General features: G+C 37.2%; 1 protein-coding gene across 1 annotated transcript in view; it reads right to left on the bottom strand.

The window, feature by feature from the left end:
- Positions 1–1,904: 1,904 nt before the first annotated feature.
- The window catches only part of Rab38 (RAB38, member RAS oncogene family), a 57,298-nt gene continuing 34,575 nt past the window's right edge, over positions 1,905–24,627 (bottom strand). The window contains exon 3 of the mRNA XM_027942720.2: positions 1,905–2,242. Within this exon, the coding sequence (XP_027798521.1) occupies positions 2,090–2,242 (153 nt within the window). The 3' untranslated portion in view covers positions 1,905–2,089. The remainder of the gene's footprint in view (positions 2,243–24,627) is intronic.

The raw sequence follows: 24,627 nt of genomic DNA on the forward strand, positions 1-24,627 counted from the left end.
AGAAAAGACTTCTCCCAGAGGAAGAAGGGGACCCAAGAGGTGGAATCCCTATATACTAGATGTTAATCCCTTATCAGATAAATAGTTCACAAATATTTTCTTCCATTCTGTAGGTTGGGTCTTCATGCTAATGATTGTTTCCTTTGCAGTGTATAAGGTTCTCAGTTTAATATCATTCCATTTGTCCATTTTTGGTTTTGGTGCTTGTGCTTTTGAGATCTAATCCAAAATATCACTGCCTATACCAATGTTTTGAAGTATTTCCCTTCTTCCTTTAGAATTTCTATAGCAATTAACAAACTTCACAATATTTTAATCTTTCAAACACAAGAGTAATAGCATTACCACCAAGCAAGATTCTTAACAATTATGGTGCTATAGCTCTACAACATTGTCTGCCAGAAATGGTTCCTTGTTATCTATCACCTGCGTGGTGAACGATTGAATTCTGAAAGCTGATATTAAGGATCTGTTTCCTAGGAAGCTTCCTGTTTCCTCTGTCTTACCTAACTTGGGTTGTGTTCCCTAGGAAGAAGACCCAGAGACAAGGATTTGACTTAATGCCATTTATTTGGAAAATGAATCAAGGTAAAAGAGTAAGGAGATAAGGGATGAAAGGATAGAAAGCCAATTTAAGGGTGAGACATGTGGAAAGATTACCCTTGTGGGAACCAGGGACTTAATTCCACTGAAGACCTCTGAGAGTCCACAGAGCATGCCTCAGAATTGCTCAATTTGAGCAACAAGGAACCTAGAGTATTTATCCCCCAGCATCTGCTATCATTGGCTGAGAGTTGTTCCTGGAGACATTGACTCCCTGGCACTCCTGGCCTAACTTGCGGATTGGCTGCTCCAGGAGCCAGAGAATGTCCAAAGAAGGGTCTTATATAGACTTACATAGGAAGCTATGTTGCTGGTACTTATAGAAACAGTGAATGTCAAGAATATGTAAGGAAAAATATCTGTTACAAAAGACAAGGCTGCTGTGAGTGTATTCCACTGATATGATTATTAGAGGAAAACAATACAAGCTACTTGCAGAATATCAGCACCACAGCATTGTGATAAGCAAGGCAGCACCATAAGTGTTTCAGTTGTTTCTTTTTACGTTGATTGGTCTGACATCTTCTTGATAATTGAGGATATATTTCTGTGATTAACCAAAAATGTATACATACTACTTTTTTTCTTGGCCTAAATACTGATATGAATAGCAGATGTAAATAGAATAGATTCATTCCAATTTCTCATGTCCTTTCTGAAACAAAATTTAGAAATGCATCTTGAGAAGCATGGTTTCACTGCCAAAGGGCAGGGGTGGGGGTTCAAAATACTAAGAAACTTAAAGCACTTTCCAAAAATAGGGAAACAGCATCTTTTATGTTTTATTTTTTGCTTCTGAAAATATATATATAATATATATATTACATGTACAGAAGAGTCCCACAGATTCAGAGAAAGCTAACAGAAAGGCACATAGAGAGTGCAGGTCTTTTCATAAAGTTTTCAGTTAAACCAACATCCAGGGCACGGCAAATGACAATGCAGACAACAAAAGCACAGGAAGCCTGTGTACATGACTCTGAAGAGCTAAATCATAGACAACTCCCAGGTCTGCCAAGAATGGAGGTCATCTCTGGAGAAAATACCATTTCTATTTAATAGGCCTGTCAGACCATCACAGAATGTATTGAAGTCTGAACAAAGACACACCAGGGCAAGCAAACACCAATGCTTAACTTGACAGCTAGTTTGCTCTTATCCCCTTCTCTTTAAGTCCTGAGGCCTTTGCTGATTTAAAGGAGCAAATACCAGGGCTGATTCTGATCCTGCAACATTTTGCTCAGCTACTCAACACAATTTTGTAACAGACTAAATATTTAAAAAGCTTGTAAACACTGTGCTGATGGTGGCGAACAAACATAAAACAAATATTTATTATTTCTCTTTTATAGAAAAGATACAGGCAGAGATCTTTGGCTTGCCACATATGTTTCCCTATCCTGACATTTACCCAAAATGGTAAAAATTAAGGCTCAATTCATGGGATCATGGGGTTATCTTCATCACAGGCCAGCGGAGGAGCCTACTAGGACTTGGCACAGCTGGAGCAGCTGACAGCCTTGGGTGAGGTGAGATGGGGCTTCACCAGGTCCGGCTCTATGGACTCCATTAGATCACACTCATTGGCAAGTATGTGCTTCACCAGGCACCTGGAGGCTTCGTCGATGTTTATATTTTCCTAAGGACAAAAAACAGCTTTTCTTAGTCAACATTCTAAAATGACCTTGAACATTCTAAAATGAAGCAGAGTCCCACATGTGACAAAAGGACAGTTACTTGATGATTCATAAGTATACCCTTTTATATACTACCTATAAATTCTCTTATTTCCCCTCATCTTCATTTATTCCTTCAAAAAAATTTACCTTTTGATCCCTCATAAAAGTACATGTACTTATTTTAATTTGTGACACAGGAGTAGTGTTTGATGGATTCACTTAGCAGGTAGAATTTGTTAGAGGGCAATTTTCCTATTTGCATGTATCTTACATTATAACATAATACTGCAGAAGAAGCACAGGTTTTCAATCCAGCATAGGTTTCTTGTCCTCTGCTATATTCTACTTCTGTGGTCTTGATATGAAATAAAAATAATGGAACATGTTTTGCAGTGGTCATTAGTGGATTAACAAAATTTATGGTTCTCTACTCAGCAAATGGTAGGTGTCCACTACTTCTGACCTCCTTGAAATTAGGCCTGGCTGGCTAACTTTTGCTGATCAGTGAAATGTGAGAGGTGATGAGTCTCACCCTTATATAGCAGCAACAAAAGTGAATGCTCAGTTTCCCATCTTCTTTTCTTTGTCTCAGCAGTCATGGAAACAGAGAGAGGAATTCTCTTGCCTAGGTCTATAGTGAAGGATGGAGCAGAGGCAAATTTCCCCTCAGCCCATGAAGTTATTTGTAGTGTATATGAAAATTATAAATTCATTGTTTCAAACCACTGAGACCTGAAGTTGTCTTTTACTGCGGCATTACCTAGGCAATCCAGATGGATATAACTCTTTACAGGAAAATATAAAATCAGAAATACAAATAGAGTTTCAAGAAATAAACAAGCTTTAATTTAGAGAAAATATGGAGCAAGCATTTGAATCCAAAATATGTTATGTATTTAATTACTTTAGAATAAATTGCTTTGTCTTCCTGCTAGTCAGAAAAGAGAAATACAGAATGTTTGCTACCAGTATGCTAAAATAAAATATCATATCATTTCTCAGGTGAAAAGTAGTAGAGCGAAGATCTCCAGTAAAATTAAATTGTGTTGTTTTTCTCACAATTTTTAGAACTTCTCTGATGTGTTTCCTCATATTCAGTATGAGGAGACAAGCACTTTCTTGTTTCCAAACTGTTTTACTACACTACCTTGCTAACCAATCTGAAATAGAACTACTTACCCTTAATTTTTGTGTGAATGTCTAAACTGTTGATGTATTTTGAGATCACTGCATCAAGTCATGTTACATGGAAAATGCAAGAGGCAGGGATGGCTTCTAAATGCACCCTTGGCTAATGGCATTACCTGTACATGCTAATACTCATTAGCATGCTCCCCTGACTCAAGTCCAATCCTGATTTTACCTGATGTGAAAGCACAAGGTAACCTAGAGGCCCAGGCTGTAGAGTACTTTAATGAAAATGCTTCTGAGAGTTTCTAAATCCAAAACTCAAGATAAAAGTCTTGTTGCCTTTTTGCTTGTGCTAGGTTATTGTTGTGATTTTTGTACCTAAACAGTATAGAGGTGTTTGAGCCTCTGTTTCTTCAACTATAAGATGGTCTGGCTGATAACATTTCCCTAACAAAATTAACCTGCTTCTCTTAACAGGGTGTTGTGTTTATTGATGCCTTCACAGGGGGAAGAAGCTAGGCACTTTATAGTATTTAATCTCATATTAAACACTACTAGATAAAGATTAGATTTTTGTTCTAACTGATTTTGTTGTGATTGTTGGATGGAGGTAAAGGTGGTGTTTCTTCTTTCAACTCAGGTGTCTGACTCATTCCATGAATGGCAGAGACTAGCAGTGCTTGTGCCCTGTCCCCTGCTGAGCAGGCTCCTGTGCTTTAAGTCATTGCCCATGCTTGACACACCTTTTGTCACTCTTTCTCTTCCTACTGTCATGCCCAGAGTTCACACTTGAAGTACCTGCTCCCAAGCAACAATGCGACCTAGACCTGGCATGGCTCTTTGGGACAGACCCAGTTTGACACTTTGCTCCTGAGTCCAACCACTTGTTTATGTGTTTGAGTAGAATCCTTCTCAATGGTCCTCTACTGTCTCACCATCAGGATGGTGGGGATGGGTAGCCTTGCCTCACCATCTAGCCTCAGCCCCATAGGCAAGCAGAAGCCCTATATTGATTGGAAGGACTTTAACATACTTGACCAGCAGTTAATAAATTAAGACTTGGATTTCCATTTGACTATTGCCTGTGTGTTGGGGAAAGATAGAATAAAACTCTACCCCAAATACCAATGATGACATAGCATCATATATGTTTACATATAAGAAAAATTAAGTATAGACAAGAGACTTCCTTACAATCACAAAGCAGGTGGGCTGGTGGTCCAGAACTCACACCCAGGTCCCTCTGACATTAATGTCTTTTTATTGCTAAGCCAAATATCTTTTAAAAATTATTTTTAGAATCATGTACAAAAGGAAATTTTAAAAAACACAACATTTCCCGATGTTAGAACCAATATGTACTAAATAAATTTTAATTCCTTTCCTTTTCATATATTATGATAAAATGTTTAAGTGATGGGGAAAAAAGCTCTAAACATTTAAAAAGGTCTCTTTCACATACAATGTAAATTAGATTTGTCACTAGTATTTTTTTAAGTCTCTGCTCATCTATTAATGTTCCACTTAAATAGGTACATTGCATGTAAATCAGTAAAATCTACTCAGAGCAGAGTTAAATGCTAGCATGGGCAAATAAATAAAAATCCATCATCATTATAAGAAAAACAACAAAAAATCTAAGCCTAGAAGAATCATGTTAGTGAAAGATAAGATGATGCTGGTGAAATTGTTTACACCAAGTAAACGCTATTTGGTGTTAGGACTAGGACATGAAGTCTCTGAGGATGGGGCTTCAGAACAAAGAACAGGCAAAGACAAGTAGTGGGAAGGGTGTGTGTGGAGATGGCAGATACGAATACAGCAGCAGTTTATGGTGAATGAGCCGCATTGATTCTTTTAATTAATACAATTTAGATTTCTGCTAAGTACTACGCACAGAGATAAAGATAATAAAATCGGTCCCATTCCTCACTGAGCGTAGACATGAGCAAGATTTGTATAAGCAACAAAGACATTTTTTTAAAAGAGAGGAAAGGGCATCTCAGGGACAGATCACTGTAAAGCCTTGAATATTCAGTTGGTCAAGTGATGTCACTTAGCTGTTCTTGTAGGTGAAGTGTTGGAAAACACAGTACTACACAAATCCAATATCAGTAGGACTGTACAGATGCTCAGCACTCTGTTTTGACAATTAGTATATTGATAAGCATTTAGTGAACACTTACAATGTTTCCCATTGTGGTAGATGCCACAGTACACCAATTTCAGATTAGGAATTTTAAGAGGACATCATGAAGAAAAGCACATGCTATTATCACCACTATATTTACTGCATGCTTTCTAGAAATAGGCAAGGGGTATAGTTCAGAGCAGAGGCCTGAAGTCAAACCCTCATCTCAATTCCTCTACTTTCTGGCTTGTGTAACCTTGAGAAACTTATTTTGATCACTGCTTGCCTCAGTTTTCTCATCTTTAAAAGGAAAACTTTTAAAATCTACCTCACCAATGATTATGAATCAATTACAAGTAACTACTTAGAATGTGTGAAATACCTACATCAGTGAAGGGCATACAGCACACATTCGATATATATTATATCCATATTCTCCTCATACAACACCTCACTTAGTCAATAATGAGGTGTATTCAACAATAATATGTGTGCTCTTTCTTTCATTTGGCAGCTGAGGAAGTTCAGGTTGAAAGAGAATGAGTGGCTGGCCCCAGGTCACACACTAGTAAGAGGTAGGGCCAGTTGTGAGCTCAGGGAAAGGATTAAATAACAGATTGATCACATGCTTTCTACAAAAATATGAGTAAGATGTGTATCATTTAAAGTACAGGTTAAAGCCAAACCTTCATTTCAGCTTCCCTAAAATACTTACCAAAATAAATAAAGCAACAGAATGAACAGGGATCTTTGTTCCAGCACAAAAAAGTATAAGAGCATACACTCAGGACCTCAGGCGAGGCTGATTTGTATTATTGACACATTTCCAAATATATCTGCTCTCTCTGACTTTCTATACACCATTGAAGTCACAGCCAAAGGGCCCAGACTGGGAGAAGGAATGGCAATACAGAGCAAACCTCTCTCTCCCCTTCTATCCTAATGCTAGCATGGATAATCAAACCCTGCATGATGAAACCACAAGTTCAGATCCTGTGAGCAGTTAGATTGCAGTATGATTGATTAAGCTACTTGGCATCCAGGTTGATATAGCCAGCTCACATTTTCTGGGTGATTGTGTAGAAACAGAGCTGCCAGATTAAGTGTAAAATAATACCTGGGAGTTCTCATTTGCATTTATTATAGAGAGTAGCAACAAAACCCCCAAAAGCATCTTTTGCTAGAAAGGACATTTACACATTCTATAACTTCCAAGTCACGTACACTCAGACTGGATCTGACTGTGATTTATTCACATATCTGCAATATGACAAGATGTTCTATTGTGCTGACTGCTTTAGGTTGATGCATGCTCATGTTTGTGCCACTGCTAAGAATCTTTTCATTTATATCAATAAGTAAGCCTGAGAAACAGGCTTAAAATTACTAACAAAGCATTTTACTAAAAACAAATGATAGTAACTACCAAATTAAGGAAGTACTTTATGAAATAACGTTCACATGTACTCCTCACAAAAATCTATTATAAAGCTGATAGACACATGTTAAAAGTAAAGAAGCAACAAAAAAGTTATATAACTTATTCAGAACAGAGTATGATTTTTGCCAATCTGACATGTCAACCAAGATGGCTCTGTTGACAAATTCCCAGCCTGCTTCTTCCTATACGTTATGTTACAATGTCTCCCATGATTTAAATAGATATCTCAAATAGTTTTATTTCTAAATCAGTGGTTCTCAATTCTGATTGAATATTCATGTCATTAAAAAGTTTTTTTAAAACACATTACCAGGGTCCTTCTCCCAGACTTTGATCTAATTGGTTTGGCATAGCACCCCAACATAGGAAGTTTTTTAAAAAATTCTTCACTTATTTAAAATATTCAGCCAGTTCTGAGACACACTCATATGATATAAGAATGTTTTTAAAGACACTGCACTGTCCTTTTTATTTTTATTGTTGAGTTTCTGGAAATGTACTCTAATACAGTGATTCTAAACTGCAGTACTTCTGATCTTTTGATGGAGGAAGGCATACAAATCTAATCAGCTGAGGTCCTTAGCACTTGTCAGTTTTTTAATTAGCTCTTCAGAACATCCATCTGGAGGCAAATTATTTAATCTTTGACCCCCAGTACCAGAGTGAAAAAAAAAATCATAGTAGAAAATCTGCACATCTCCCTAGTTAGAGGTTGGCAAAGAATCCATCCTCTCATAATTTTCCAAATACACCAACCTCAAACAAAACAACAAGTGTACCAGAGGCTCCAGGGTTAGGGCACTAAATTCCTCAGCCCTGTGATATTTTAATCAGAGCCACTGGCCTTCTGGAGATTAACAGCACTAAAACAAGTCTTGCATAGAACAGGGGTTTTAAATTCCTCTGAGAAGATTCAGCACTTGTTCACTGAGCACTAAGTGCCAAACATTTTGTTAGATTTTTTCGTCTGCTTTAAGTTAATACCTGAGTGCCAGTGTACTGGACACCTGGAATTTTGTCTGCTAAGCATGTCTGCCCTCCCCCTTCCTAATAATCACCATTCCCTTCCATTTCCTTTGGGAAACTGCTGCCTCCCACTGTGATCCTGAGCTTCTATTGGGGCTCCCTCAAACTGAGCCCTATTTCTCAGGCATTGTTCTCAGAATGTGGCATTTCACTAATCTCCACAATAATGCTGTAGTCCATGTTATTGCCCTATTTTTACACATGAGAAATATGAAGTTCATAGAATGATGTGTGCAAGGTCTCAGGGATAGTAAGGGTCAGAAACTGACTTCAAATTCCTTTCCTCAGAGGGCCAATATTTTCCTATTTTTATTTTCCTTGCTGTCTTCTTATATATAGTCCATGGCCTACATTTTGTTCATGCTTGAAACAATGTCTACCTGCATCCAAAGCCCATAATTTGGCACTCTGCCACATTTTCTTCATAAAGGGAAGGTGTAACTGGAGAGTGTGATGCCAAGTGATCAGGTCTTAATGATGCTATATTATATGACTATTACCAGACTTTAGTCTAATCGGCATTGGGAAAGACAGATGGAGCCATACTGTCACTGGTTTTAATTCAGAACAGAGTCACATGGTCAGCATGGGGAAATGGGATGCAGAGAAGGAAAGTTCACAAATAAAGCCAACTACAAAGATTGTGTCTGCCATGGTTTGGAATTGGAATGCCCCCCAGAGGTTCATGAGTTGAAGACTTGGTTCCCAGTGCAGCCATGTTAAGAGATGGAGCTCTGGGGAAGTGACTAGATCATGAGGGCTTTAACCTCATCAGTGCATTCATACTTGAATAGACTATCAGGAGATAATGTGAACTGAAAGAGGTGGGACTTAGTTGAAGGGAGTGGGTCCTTGGGTGAGTGCCCTTGGGGACAACATATTGATCCAGGCCCCCTCCTCTTTTGTTGTCTATGGTTCCTAGCCACTATCAGGTGAGCAGCTTTCCTTTGCCATGGCCTTCTGCCATGATGCTGTGCCTCTTCATAGGCCCAAAACAATGGAGCCAGCTGACCTTGGACTGAAATCTCTGTAACTGTGAGCCAAAATAAATCTTTCCTCCTTCATATAGCTTTTCTCAACAATTTTATCACAGCAACAAAAAGCTGATTAACACTGTGTCCCTCTAATTATATTTCCTCCATGTCCACCAAAGCCTCACCTCAGTGCCTGTCCTTTATTCATCAGATTGGGTTAAAGTCCATTTCAAATTTCCTTTCCACCCAGTGGCAGAGCCTCATACCATCTATCACTTTTCTTTTACCTGCTAATGAACCTTCTTTCCATTATCCAGCCTTTAGTAGCCTATTTCAGGCATCAAATATCCCAAGCTTATTAGAATCATCAAGTATAAAAAAGAAAGGGAAATCAGACATTACTAATTCAACCTGCTGTTTGGAATTTAAGGAATTCCACATTAGGAATTTAAGGCAAAGAGAAGGCAAGTGACTTGTCTGACATCTTATAGACTATTAAACTTACAGAGAAATATGTAAAGTGCACCGACCTTTTTAGTTCTTGCTGCCTGCATACCTTATGTCTCCAGAAAGATCTTCTTTCTGAGTAGTCTTCTCCCAGTACTTTGAAATGTATCTCTGGCCCTTAGTATCCACCTCAGTTGACATGATTACTATACCTTATTGCCTGCAGCCTGCACTGAAGTATTATATCTAATTATGTTAGTATTCCTGACCTCCAGTATGGTAAGATGTCTCTAAACCATAATATTACCAAATGTAGATAATACCTATGGACAACTTATTATAAACCAGGTTATCATTCAAGGACTCTACCTGCATCAACTAAGATAATCCTCTCAAAACCCTAGGTAAGGAAACCAAAGTTAAATAACTGTCCCCAAAGTAAACAGCCAACAAGTCAAACTTTCAGCACTTTGCCACTAGTCATGTAATCCCTGCAAGCTCCAAAGCTGTCAGATGACTGAGCCAGACTCAAGCCCAGAGTCCCTGCCCTTCAACGGCTGCTGTCCAAAAATATTTGTTGAAGATATGAGGTGTCAGGCCTCCTAACTTGTTGGCTGTTGCTTTCTTTCCTCCTATCAAAAATTATGAATTAAGAGTCTATAAAGTGTTATGTTTAAGTCCATATTATTAACTAATTTGGTGATTTTTAATTTTAAAAATCTTTAAATGATATATGTGCACCCTCTAGTAGGCCACATTATTCATTCCTAATAAATTCATGGCACCTGAGAAAATTAATTCATCCTCCTTACCTCTCCTCCTATACACTAAGTCCTATAATCCCAATATGAAGCAGACACAGTTCCCAAGTCTTTCTTAGTTTAGCATTCCTGAGACATATTTGCCAAAGCCAATATGTAATGTCTGACTTAGCATGAATGACCATTGAGAATCAGAGCATTCATAGATTTTCCTCTAATAACACTTCATTTTCAACTCAGTCATGTTTTAATTGCCCTCGCTGTGAGTCTTTTACTGAAGCTGTGCTAGAGCACCCAATAATGGGTTTTGAAAAGAGAAGAAGTAATAAACACAAGCTCAAAAACTATCATTTTGCCAGATTTAATAAACCCCATTCATGAAGAATAGCGGCTTTCAGTTAAAATACTTTCCCATTTGTCAGTATGATAAGATAAATGACCCACCAGACACAAAATATTAATAGTAATAATTGCTAACATTTGTTGAACACTTAATACTGAACATTTACTCAGCATTATGCTGTATATTCTACTACATGCATAATCTCATTTAACCCTTAGCACATCCTATGAGTAGATATGCTATTAACCTTATTTTACAAAGGAAGAGACCAAGACACATAGAATAAACTATTTAGCCACAAGTATTTGCTGGACTTATTTCAATTTAAAGTGTTATATACTGAATGGTAACTATGGACAGAAATGATCTGATTTACAATGATTTCTATCATGATTAACTGTTTTTATTCTGGCATGTCTGTGTGCCAAGACTGCAAATTGAGACTACAGCATCACTGTCCCGGGGAGTAATGGAAAAAGAAAGAGTCTGGAGTCAAGCTTCATCATTTGGTTTTACTGTGGGGCCAGAAACAAATTAAAGCCTCTGCCCCTACTCTAATTTAGAAAATGAGGTCAATCATAACTATATTTTATAGGGTTCTTCTTACAGTTAAATGAAATACTCAGATAAAGGACCCAGACCTTACATAACTGCTCCAATCAATACAAGGCCCCTCTCCTGTATTCTGTGTACCTTCTTCTTTTAGGTCATTCTTTGATGATCCCTTCCTATGGGAAATCTCCTCTGGCTTCCCCAGGCTGGAACAGACAGGCACCCTTATACTTGGATACCTATCCCTAGCCATCAGGTGATGGCTTGCTTGTATGCATCCTCCACTGGACTGAGGGTTCTTGGGGAGTCCTTTGCTATATTGTGGTCCCCAGCATGGTTTCTGCAGATGGTAAATGTATAAATTAATGATCAACTTATGACTTTCTGAATGAATGAGTGAGTGAACAAGGTCCTCGCAGAAGTGCAAGTTCAGGATGCAATCTGAAAATAATTTTAGATGTGGGTGACTTCTGTAGAGTGAAAAAGAAAACATGTTCACAACAAAATTTACTTCAAAGGTCAAACTGTCTGTTCTTATTTTGTTTTTCATTTACTCTTTGACACCATGCTTTTGAGGTGAAATAGAAGGACAACAGCTTGAAGAGTTTATAAATACTAAGCTGAAATCAACTTGGCAATTAGGCTTTGCAGTAAGGCAGACCTAAGTTGGAATCCTAATTTTGCTGTTTTAAAAATAATACTTTATGGCCTGATGCTCCAAAATTATTTCAAGTGTTTGTTTTTGTTGTTGTTTGGGGGGTTATTTTATTTTATTTGCTATTTAATAATTGGATTTACTCAGGTAAAATTCTTAATTTTCTTGGCAATTACTTTTAAGATAGATATAATAATATCCACTTGATGGAATTATGAGAATTGTAAATATGATATTTGGGGCAAAAGTAGAAGATATATCTATATCAATATATCTATACATATAGATATCTCTCTATATATATATATATTCCCACCTTCTATAAGTGACTAGATATTAATACAGCTTACATTATTACTCTATTTATGATTATTTTAACATCCTCTTCTTCCATTAAGAACTTTGATGATGACTAAATGCATGGCCAGTTCTAGTTTGACAATTTCCTTCCAGGTCTTTAGTATTTTTTTCTTTATATACTATGCTTTCATCTAGCCCTCAAGTAATTCCTCAGTAGGGTGTTTGAAGCCCTTACTTTTCTGGATAACATAAGCAAAACTATCTCTGCCACAATTATTTGAATAATGTTAGCTTGGGTGAAAGCAAATAGGAAAAAGAGGTGTATATAAGAATAGATGTGTTCTAAAATTAAACAAATCCACATGTTAAACAACCACCTTTTTACATTTGGAAAGTCAATGAACTAATTAACCACCAAGACTCTGGCCTCAACTCTGGGCCCTAAGTCTCCTCACCTTACCAAATCCCTGATGTCTAAGTCCTAAATTCCACAGTCAGATAAGAAGTCATTCTCAGTCTGGAGATATCTCCCCGAGCCAGCAGTTACCACATGCTATGTAGTTTTTTCCCCCACTTTCTGATAAGGAATAACATGTTTCTTTTTTTTTTTTTATTTCAAAAACTTATAATAGGAAGAAAAGAAAGAGGAGATACATGAATTTGAATTTTTTCTAATACTTGAAATAGAAGGCAACTAAATTAAATAACTTGTTATCCAGCAAACTGTTATTGAGCACTTTCCATGTCCCAGGCAGTATTTATCAAAGCTTTCTGCTCTGTGCCTTGGTACACAATGGAGTCAGTCATTGTATGACTGTCTCATTAGTCCAAGACTCTTCTGCTTCTACTTAGAGTTGATGATAAACATAATATGCTTTCTTCTCACAGTCACTGTAATATTTCAATCTAGTTCAGGCCCCGTGAAATCTCTTCTCTGGCTACGTGCTTTCAGTTTCTTCTAAGTATAACCATTTTTCACATTTCTGCCAGACTATCTCCTGGCTACTCTAATTAAAATGTAGTTATGAGCTGGGCATGGTGGCATGCATCTATAATTCCAGAGACTTAGGAGGTTGAGATGAGCAGATCACAAGTTCAAGGCCAGTCTTAGCAACTTAGCGAAACCTTTAGCAACTTGGTAAGACCCTGTCTCAAAATAAAAAATAACAAAAGCAATTCAATTCCTAGTATCATACATACATACATACATACACACACACACACACACAAAATGTAGTTACATTCATATCTCATCCTCAAATACCAGCTTAAAATACTTTATCGGCTCACACCACCTAGGCATAGTAAGTACAGGCCACTAAACTGTGAGCTAACCAGCATTAATTCTCTTGTCTCTACTGACTTCCTTTACTTATCTAGGTTCTAACTGAGCTGGACCATAGGCCCTTCCTTCACTGTGCCCTTCGCTTGAGTCTTACTCCCATTCCTATCTATAGATCCACAAACTGTCTTTGCCTGTGTGATTCTTACTCCATTTCTATGTCTAAATCCCCTGCTTATCCAGACCAAACAGATCTCATATGGAAGTATTTAGGTGCTGATATGTTTCATGAACATTTCATTTTACTCTTATTTGAACTTTTGGATGAAATTCAGGTACATTCTCCAGCTTCAGAATCTTCTTGTACCTTGAATTTTTATTGTTGTGTGTATATATTTAATATTAAGGGGAAATAAACAGCAGAATGACCAGAACTGTCCCAGGTCTGCCAGCTGCTAGCCATTTAACCTCAGGGAAGCCTCATTTTTTTTAACTTATAATCTATGCTAAGAATAATACAAATTTGTTGAGGAGGTATATAAAATGAGATGAGATATGTGTGATAACTCAGAAATACTGAGGGGCACAAGAGACACTGAAAAAAAGCACTTAGAGCATAACACAACATTGCATAGTTATTATTATGTTGTATATGAGAATTTTTAGAGATGCAAATATATTTCGTTTTGATTATAAGTTATCTGAAATTGATAAACAAGATTATATGGGGAAAAGAGCATCTAATGGTTAAATAATTCTAAGAAATGTTTCAGAATCTTGGAGCATCACATAATGAGGCATGTGATTAACTTTTTTGCATTAAATGGAAAAGTGGGTTAGTATCATTTGTGGGATGACATATGAGGAACCAGAGTGACATGGCAAAATGGGGAGCATAGAGAAAGATGTGCCTCTGTAATGTGTGAACCAGGAAAAGGGAACTTCAGGTTGTGATGGGAGGGTTAGAGAAGAACCGTTTCCTTTCTCTTTCCCATCCCAACACAGGGAAGTTGTTGACAAGTAGTCAACTGGATCTGATCACAGAACTCTTCTCAAATGCTTTATCTCTCAGGCCTAGTCCTCTTCTAAACAACTTGGCAACTAGTGGCCTGGATTAGTAATGGTATATGTGGGAGTGTCTGTGCATGGAGGGGCTGGGGAATAAACATGTTAACTGATTTTGCTTTGCCCTTGGGCTTTTGCATCCTTACCTCAGTAGTGCTACCTCCACTTTTGCCTTTCTGAGCATATGCTAAGATGAAATACATATTTTTTTTTAAATATGACGCTAACAGAGTAAGATCCCACAATGTAAAGTTGGAAACAATTGGCCTAATTGGTTATGACCAGATATTGTTCCCCTGAGCAAAACAGGATTGGGTGCCTCTCCTCAGGGCTTCCTAGTGGTGCTTTATAATTGCTATTATCATGTACATTACATTTTCACTGAATAATAAGCTTGAAGAGAAAAGAAATGGCACTTAAGCACTCGGAGTATTGCCTGTAGCTAACATAGGGTCTGTTGGCCATAGATCCTTGAAATATAACTTATGGATAGACTATTTTGTGAAAGAGAAAACTGAACTAATTCCAATTAAAAATTAGAAAAACATTGTGAGCTGTTCTACATTGATATTCATTATAGTGAAGTTCTTTTAAACTGAGGACAGCTTAGAACAGGAAACTGGTAGACCTCAGCCTTAGTCCTGATGTTGCTACAAACTCTCTTGGTCATTACGGGGAAATCAATACCTCTCTCTGATATCAATTTCATCAACTGCGAAGGGACAGAATTTATATTCTGCCTTTTTCCAAGCAGAATTGAAGATGACTCTTGAGACTATCTCTATCTCTTGACTAATGTAGTTAAACTTGCAGAGATCTGAGAATAATGCTCCCTTAATAGGAAATATTTCTCAAAATGAGAGTTTAAGTATAAAGCATTTGTTTAAGAGACCACTTACTAAAGTGACTGCACTATATCAACTTGATTAGCTATAAGTTTTTGGTTGCAAAAAAAAATCAGAAAACCATGGTGTTGCCTAGGCCATATGGAGAGTAGCTCCTAGGAGTCACAAAATTACTAAAAAAAATCAGGCTAATTACTCCATGAACCTTATAAAATGAAATCAGACTTGCAAACACCATCAGGTCACCTTTCTGTTCTTCATCTGCCAGTCATTATTTGCATATAAAGAGGCTTGGGCTCATGTGTTCATACTTTAGCCACCAAAGAGAAAAGGCTTCCTACAGTCAACCTCAATTCAGAAACCCTGAGGAAGGACTCCAGGGAATTTAGCTTTAGTCACATGTTCACACAGGAGACTACAACTCCAAGTCCAGGAGACAGCAGCACCAGGAGTAGCATTAATTTGGTCACATGGACACTAGTAGCCAATTACAGTGACTTGATCACTTGATAGAAGTGGCAACTTCCACTGAGACAACCAGTAGGAGGAGAAGAAAAGGACAGCTGGGAATAGGAGAACACAATTAACAGGGCTGAATAATTTTGAATCTAGAAACCCTCAGCTGTATTTGCTGCATCACTTTCCAAACATTTCATCAAGACCAATGTTGATGTATATATTTATATTTTAGATAGACATAAGCAATATGTAACTTCTAAACAGAACTAGAAAAAAATTTCCACAAATCTGTGCATTGCCAAATAGAAACAAATCAAATAGGTACCATCTGATAACCTCAAAATATGCAGGTTAAGTGGATAATTGGGGCTATCTAATTGAATATGCACAAAGGGGAGTTGAGGAAAGTAGAGTTGAACATAAATGACTTTAAAAGAGCTACCTTAATGAGAAAGGTATAAAGTAATTACTCAATAAATTTTCTGAGAAAATATAAAAGAAAAATTAGCTTTCTTGGAACTTAAGAATCAAACTCAGTTCTGATTTTCTGGTTGTTTCACAGAATTTACCAACTCAAGTAGATCCAAAAAGGCAATACCTTTGCCTGCTAAAAGATACTTCTGCTTCAAATGTAAGCTTTAAAACTTGGAACATTATTGCTGAGAACAACTTATGATATATCTTTCTTCATTATAAAACACTATTCAGAAGACTACTTTGACCACTGGTCCTGTGCACTCATGGCTTCTTTTCTTCCTTCTGCAGTTATCATATTATGCGGCTATAGGTCTAGAGATAACGAATCAGTTCTATGGGTTGAAACTTTAAGGGTAAGTATGGCTTAAAATAAGATGGAGTTATTTTAAATGCACATTTTCTTTATTAGTAGGAAAGAAAATAAAACATTAGCAGTTAAAATCAATTTGTAGTTTGAGTTCAGATAATTTCAATTTTTTTATAATTCTGGTTATTCTCTAAGGTCTTTATAAGGTAAAAATAGTATTTGAATATTTACATTTAAAAGTGTGGAACAAAGAAAATAAGAATACTAAATTTTGAACCATGAATTATATAGGAAGTCCTAATATCTTTATTATACTCCCTTAGGCCCAGACCATATGAAAGAAAGAATGAGACTAGAATAAATATTCCATGAACTGGAAAATAGAAATATATTAGGATGTATGGAAAACTACATGTAGGTTCAAGTCACAGGTGGAAAACAGTCTGTAAGATTGAGTCTAGAGAAAGAATAATGACAGGAAATTCAAAAAACAGAAATTCTAACTACACAATCATGAGTAATGCAATAAAGAAGAAAGAGGAAAGAGATATAAAAGAAACCATTTTGACTACAGGAACATCTCAGGTAAGATCGGGTTTAAAAATAAGATGTACAAAAGATATAAGAAGAAGGGAAGTGAACTTAGATTCAAAGGAGGTCTGAACTCATCCAAATGGTCAAGAAGCTCAAACCAAATATAAGGACAAGTTTAAACAAACTACAGGGAAAGACAGTTTGGGGTTTATTCAGAGCAAAAGTAATACAAGTTTAAAAGAAGACACAAAAAAGACCTTACACAGTAAACTAACTTCATTTTCTTCCCTAATAAAGATTTCAAACTGAACAATCAGGAGATTGCTCTGCTGGGAGCCATTAGCCAAGTAGGTATGACAATTTCCTTGCCAGCGTACCCCATGTTGCTGACATTTTGCAGTGACATTGAATGTAGGTGACCTTGCTCAAGGACCAGGGCGGATTAGGGTGTTCCCGGTTTAAGATAATCGGGTTTAGGGCGTTCCCAGTTTAGGTTCCAGGTTTAAGGTTTAAGATTATTCCTGCTGGGAATAGGGCGTATCCTGCTGCCTGAGTTCCCCTTGAGTTCTCATGGGATTCAGACAGTATTTTTTGGGAGATAGAAGCCCAGTGGAGGTGGATTTGGGCAGAGAACGTGGATTTCCCCAGAACGTGTTTGTAGACGGCTGGTGTGAGTTCGGGAATAAAGAGTTGCTGTTTGAATCTACAAGCTGTGTGGTGGCTCGTGATTGTGTGCCCAGCCAGACTGCGGCATTTGTGCCCAGCCAGACTGCGGCATTGCTCTGTGCATTTATCTTGAGAATAATGCTCTTCATAATGTTCCTGGCCACAAGGCGACCGAGTTGGCTCTCAAGAAAAATGACTATTTGTATGGGCTCAAATTGAGGACCAGAATGTTTTTAACTACATTAAACCAGTCCAGAACTACCCTCCTTTTATAAGAAGATTGGATGAAGTTATAAAAGGCAACTTAACCAAATTTTTGTTAGTTACAAAAGTAAGACATAAAACTGACATGACAGATGAAACCAGGACTTTAGAATGTTCTGACAGGGAGAGATGGACACTTTGTTCATTGTTGGCAAATATATGTTAGCTCAGGTTTTCTGAACTTTAAAAAAGAAAAGGGATAGGGTAGTCTCAGATGTTCCAGGACTCTTACTCTCAACCTTTCCAGAGCACAGCAGATGGAATTCTAAGATATTCCCATGATTCCCACCTCCTGGGGTACATGCCCAATAAGTACATGGAGAGCTATGAGCATGATAAGATAGCTACCCCCTAATTGGGTGACTTCATACAGAACTCTAATGACTCAGACTGAAATCTGCTTCTGACCTTGAAGAGTCAGCTGCCATGTGGTGGAAAGATACATGGAGTTCTGCAAATAACTGAATGGGCATGGAAGAGGAGCCCAAGTTTCCCATCACAACGCAGCCACAGCCAGCATCTTGATTTCAGCCTGACAAGAGCCCGAGCAGAGGACCCAGCTGATCTGTGCCAGGACTTCTGACCCATGAAAATTAAAATCATAAAGGTGTGTTTTAATATGCTAAGTTTATGGTGATTTGTTACACAGAAATAAAAAACAAACACCAATTGCCATCTTATGATCATGAGGAAGACAGCCATGTGCTGAGGCTAGTGAAGCAAGAAGTTGAGCCCTTGTGATATCCTTGAACTGTCTCTATATTGGCTGCATGTTCAAAATAAAGTTGACTTTGAGTAAGTCAGATTGTTAGTGTCTCTTCAAAACTCTAACAAAACTAACACAACTCTAACAAAAATGGATAGTTTACTTTTATAAACAAAAATAATAGATCAATAACGAAACTGGAATAATATATTAAAATCACAGAATAAAAATCAGTAGGTCTGGGCACGGTAGCATAGCCAAATAATCCCAGTGACTCAGGAGGCTGAGGCAGGAGGATCACAAGTTTGAGGCCAGTCTCCACAATTTAGTGAGATCCTGTCTCAAAATCAAAAATCAAAAGGGCTGGGATGTAGCTCTGTTGTACAGCACAACTGGGTAAAATTCTCAGTACCACAAAAAAAAGTGAGTAGTTACTAACATAAAATACTACTCTTGAGTTTAAATTATCAGTAGCTTAAATATATAAGACTTCATTTTATAGCATATTATTTGCAAAAATAAGGGTACTTTTTAGTTTACCGTAAGTACAATATGTCAATAATTTGATACAGCTATTGAAAAATAAATTAATATAGTGTAATACTATATAAAATAGAAATTTTGTCACCCAGGCAAAGTAGGTTGGAGCCCCATCCTTTATGTCATATTCTGTTCAGTCTTTATCTGTCAACAGATCTGGCCACTCAAAATAGCATATGGACAGATTAGAGTATCCAGATAAGGCAACTAGAATGGTAAGGGTTCTTGTATTTCACATGAGTAATTCAGGAATTCTCAACAAAGAGAAGTCTTACAAAATACAAAAGATGGCTCTTTCCTGGGGATTTGTAAAAATCAGATAAGAAAACAGATGTCAGAAACTCATACTTTGAAAGTTCCATACAACTGTCATATGTTATAATTTGGAACATTCTTGGCAAACAACAAAAGCTGACTTTTTGATCTAGATGAAGAGTGTATTTACAAGGTTTCTGATTACTTTGGCTCTTTTGTAGATCTGAAACTTCCTTGCACATTGAACTCTGAATTAGATTTCATACCTGTATTCTAACACCTGGTACAAACCTTGTTCCTAACATACCCTACACACATCTGGTTATGTTAGAACTAGTAATAATTTAAAAGAAATTATACTATTGGCATCATAGAAGGAGATAAACATTTAAATCCTTTATTTTCCTACTTTGATTTTTAGACCCACTGTCAGAAACACAGTAAATAAATCCAAGTTTTGAGGATTCAGACAGAGAATCAATGCTGCTGTGTCATCTAGTGTTTTTTTCTAGCATCTTCCCAGTTTACTCCTCAGGAGAATAGCACAAATAAAGATGAAACTCAGGTTACTCAACAGGATCTTATTATGAGTTGCAGAGTGAGCAGGTCCACTGAGTTCTAGTCTTAGCTCTTTTGCAATAATGCTACCTCTACCTCTACACTTCCCTTCTCTGTGGTCTCATTTTCCCATCTAAATGTGAAAGTGCCAAGAGATAAATCTTTGGTCCTTTTCACTTTTCTCTGTACACTCACTCCCAAGGTAATCTCAATGGAGATTAAAATACCATTGATATGTTCATAACACCCAAACATGTATCTGCAGCCTGGACTTAAAACCGAAGATGTTGTCTATACTAGGAAATTCAAAATGACAAAGAATTATAAAAGTTTCAAGAGAGAATTTCCTTACTTTAGAGCAATCTTTTTTTTCATTTTTTAAAATTTTAATTTGTTATATATGACAGCAGAATGCATTTCAATTCATAGTACACATACAGACCACAATTTTTCAGGTCTCTGATTGTACACAAAATAGAATCACACCATTTGTGTCTTCATACATGTACTTAGGATAATGATATCCATCTTATCCACTGTCTTTCCTACTCAGATGCATCCTTCCCCTTTTCCCCTTTGCCTTATCTAGTGTTCATTTAATCCTCACATGTCCCTCCCCACCACCATTTTATAAATCAGCATCCTTAAATCAGAGAAAGCATTCGGCATTTGGTTTTTTGGGATTGGTTAACTTCACTTAGCATTATCTTCTCCTGAATCCATTTACCAGCAAATGCCATGATTTTATTCTCTTTTAATGCTGAGTAAAATTCCATTGTGTATATATACCACATTTTCTTTATTCATTTATCTATTGAAGGGCATCTAGGTTGGTTCCACAGATTAGCTATTGTGAATTGTGCCGCAATACGCATTGATGTGGCTGTGTCCCTTTAGTATGCTATTTTTAAGTCCTTTGGGTATAGACCAAAGAGTGGGATATCTGGGTCAAATGATGGTTCCATTCCCAGTTTTCCAAGGATTCTCCATACTGCTTTCCATATTGGCTGCACCAATTTGCAATCCCACCAGCAATGTATGAGTGTGCCTTTTCTCCCACGTCCTCACCAACACTTATTGTTATTTGTATTCTTAATAGTTGCCATTCTTACTGGAGTTAGATGAATCAGGACCTAGGAATTAAACCAGAGACACTGTGTCTATTAGAAGAAAAAGTAGGCCCAAATCTCTATCATGTTGGATTAGGCCCCGACTTTCTTAATAAGACTCCCATAGTGAAAAAATTGATATCCAGAATCAATAAATGGGTTGGATTCAAACTAAAAAGCTTCTTCTCAGCAAAAGAAACAATTAGTGAAGTGAATAGAGAGCATATAATTTGGGAACAAATTTTTTACCACATGCACGTCAGATAGAGCACTAATCTCTAGGATATATAAAGAACTCAAAAATCTTAACACTAAAAAACAAATAACCCAATCAATAAATGGGCCAAGGAAATGAACAGGCACTTCTCAGAAGAAGATACACAATCAATCCACAAATATATGAAAAAATGTTCAACATCTCTAGCAACTAGAGAAATGCAATTCAAAACTATTCTAAGATTTCTTCTAGAGCAATCTTTAACAAGCAAATTATTCTTACAAAATGACTCCATGTCATTTTGTTCAGCAAAATGGATTTACAACTCCTGATTGTCCTGTCATTGGCTTCTACATTAACCCCAGGATGATCTAATCCTTTCTGACTATCTATGGACACAGTATCTGGTCTTTGAGCACTGCCCCAGCATGTTAGGTAAGTGGACGGGCAGCAGAATATGCTGCAGCTCCTCACTTATTCTAATGGGATATTGATTTCCCCTAGTCCTGACAGGCTAAGGAATCAGTACCTCACCAGCAGTGAAGCAGATGGAGATGAAATGGAAGACCCTGAGATGGTAGTAGGCCTGTCTCCCACAAGTCTAAGAATGCCTCAAAGATGGAAAAGACACATCAATGAAGACAAAGCACCACAAAACAGGGGACAAGCAAAATTGATACAGGAAACAATAAAGAAAAGAAGGAGGGAGATGGCAAACCCATCTTAGTAAAAAGACCTCCCGAAACAAGAAGATGACTTTGCCTGGGTTGAAAGAAAGGAAAATTGACATAGATTCAGACAGAGGAGATAGGACTAAGCTTCCCTGCTGGATGTGGTAATGCACACCTATTATGGTTAGACATGGTATTCCCCCGAAAGCTCATGTGTGGGACAATGCAAGAAGGTTTGGAGGAGAAATGATTGGGATGGCAGGGTATAGCCTTAATGTAGTCAGTGAAATAATCCCTCATGGGATTAACTGAGTGGTAACTGGAGACAGGTGACATGTGGCTGGAGGAAGTGGTTCATTGGGACCATGGCTATGGGGTATAGATTTGGTGTCTAGAGAGTGAAGTGTCTCTCTCTCTCTGCTTTCTGATCACCATATGAACTGCTTCCCTCTTCCACACTCTTCCTCCAAGATGTTCTGCCTCTCTTGTAACCCCTGGGGAATAGAGATGGCTGTCTATGGACTGAGACTTCTAAAACTGTGAGCCCTTAACTTTTCCTCCTCTACAGTTATTCTCATAGGGTCTTTCAGTCATAGCAGAAAAAAAGCTGATTAAAACAACACCTGTAATCTTAGGAACTGAGGAAGCTAGTTAGGGGCATCAAAAATTTGAGGCCAGCCTCCAGCAACTTTGTGAGATCTTCAGCAATTCAGTGAGACCTTGTCTCAAACTAAAAAATAAAAAGGGGAGAAAAAAGTCAAGACTTGATTTTCTAAATCTGGCTTATTTCCCTTAGCATGGCGTTCTCCGTTTTCATTGATTTCCTGGAAAATTCCATAATTTCATTTTTCTTTTGGCTGAGTAAAATTCCATTGTGTACATATACCATTCATCTAGGGAGGATTCAGATATCATAAAGATATAGGGAAGATCAGTGGAGTAGAGGAAGGAGATCAAGGTAGAGGGAGGGGTGGAAAAGGGAGGAAATTCAGAAGGAATTTGACCAAATTCCACGTTTATGTATATTTATAAAGCACCAATAAAAATATGAGTGAAAGAAAGTTGAGTACAATAGGAAAAGAAGAATAGGGACAGGAAGGAGGAGAGGGTAAGAGGAGGGCACTAGGGACTAAAATGGAGTAAATTAAATGCCATGCACGTATAATTTTGTTAAAATGAACCCAACTATTATATATAACTATAATGCACTAAAAAATTAAAAATAAATAAAGTCAGCTCAGTGTTAAAAGATGTGCCTGAGTTCAATCACTAGCACCCCCCCCCAAAAAAAAAGGAAAGAAAAGAAGAAAGAAAGCTGAATCAATTAGATGTGAGTTTTAAATCCTAGTTCCATTACTCACTAGCTGGATTACTGTGGGTAAGATATTAAAATCCTACTATACTTTAATTCCTACATTATGAAATGAGGATAAAAAAACTACTAATTTAAAAAAATAAAACTAATAAAAAATAAATAAAAACTAACTAAATAAAAATAAATGAAAAATAAAAATAATAATTCAATTACATATTGACTAGGACTGGGTCAAAAGTAAGGTGCACAATCAATAAGTGTTCAAAGAAAATGGGAACTTTCCAGTTAAAGAGAGCAGAAAATATGTTCATTTTTTTCTTTACAAAAACTAAAAAATTATTTCAGCCAGGCATGGTGGTAGACCAGTAATCCCAGTAATTCAGTAGACTGAGGCCCAAGGATCACAAGTTCAAGGCCAGCCTCAGCAACTTCGCAAGTCCCTAAGCAACCTAAGGAGAACTGTCTCAAAAGGACTGAGGATGCAGCTTAATCATTAAGTGTCCCTGGTTTCAATCCCCAGTACCAAAAACAAACAAACAAGCAAATAATATTTCAAATAGAATCTCAAGGATTAAGAGAATAATAAACTATCTATTAGCATTCAAGGGCTTTTAACACTTTTTTAGAAACATGGTAGTAATGGAAAAGTAGTATTGAGTTCCTAGTGTATAGACATAAGAACAAAAAGTACAAGAGGGAGAGAGATGAACAATAAGAGAGCTGATTCACATTCACAGAACCCAAGAGCCCCAACGCTAACATATTAAAAGTAAATTAGGGGGGTTGATTGAAAGTCATAATAGGGATACCAATCCCATTCCTACTTCATTTTCCACATAGAAAATGAAACAGCTAGACCAACTATACCCCAAATCAATACGCCTTTATCCTCTGAATAAATAAAAGAGACATCAGACTCAGGAGACATCAATTAGTGTGCCTGTATAGATAGTGTGGAGTTGAAAAAAAGTCACTAAAAGTATTTCAATATGGCAACTGGGCCGCACTCCCCACCCTTCGAACTCTGGCATCTTTATTTCTACCAGGAAATAAGCATTCTATAGAGAAAAGACCTCCAACTGACATTTAGAAGTCTTCAGTGACTACTAAGGTAAAGTGGAACCACATAGCAAAAATCAACAAAACCACAATCTATTAGCCCACCTATACACACAGAATTTAGTGTCTACTTTTGATGGTCTTGCTCCTACCTAGAAATGTTCTGCCAAGGATCATCAAAAGATTTAAAAGAAACCTGAAAATAACAGAAGAACAAAAATAACTCATGAAATAAATTATAAAAGAAACTTCAGA

Source organism: Marmota flaviventris, chromosome 9, assembly GCF_047511675.1.
Source record: "Marmota flaviventris isolate mMarFla1 chromosome 9, mMarFla1.hap1, whole genome shotgun sequence".
In the NCBI taxonomy this organism is placed as follows: Eukaryota; Metazoa; Chordata; class Mammalia; order Rodentia; family Sciuridae; genus Marmota; species Marmota flaviventris.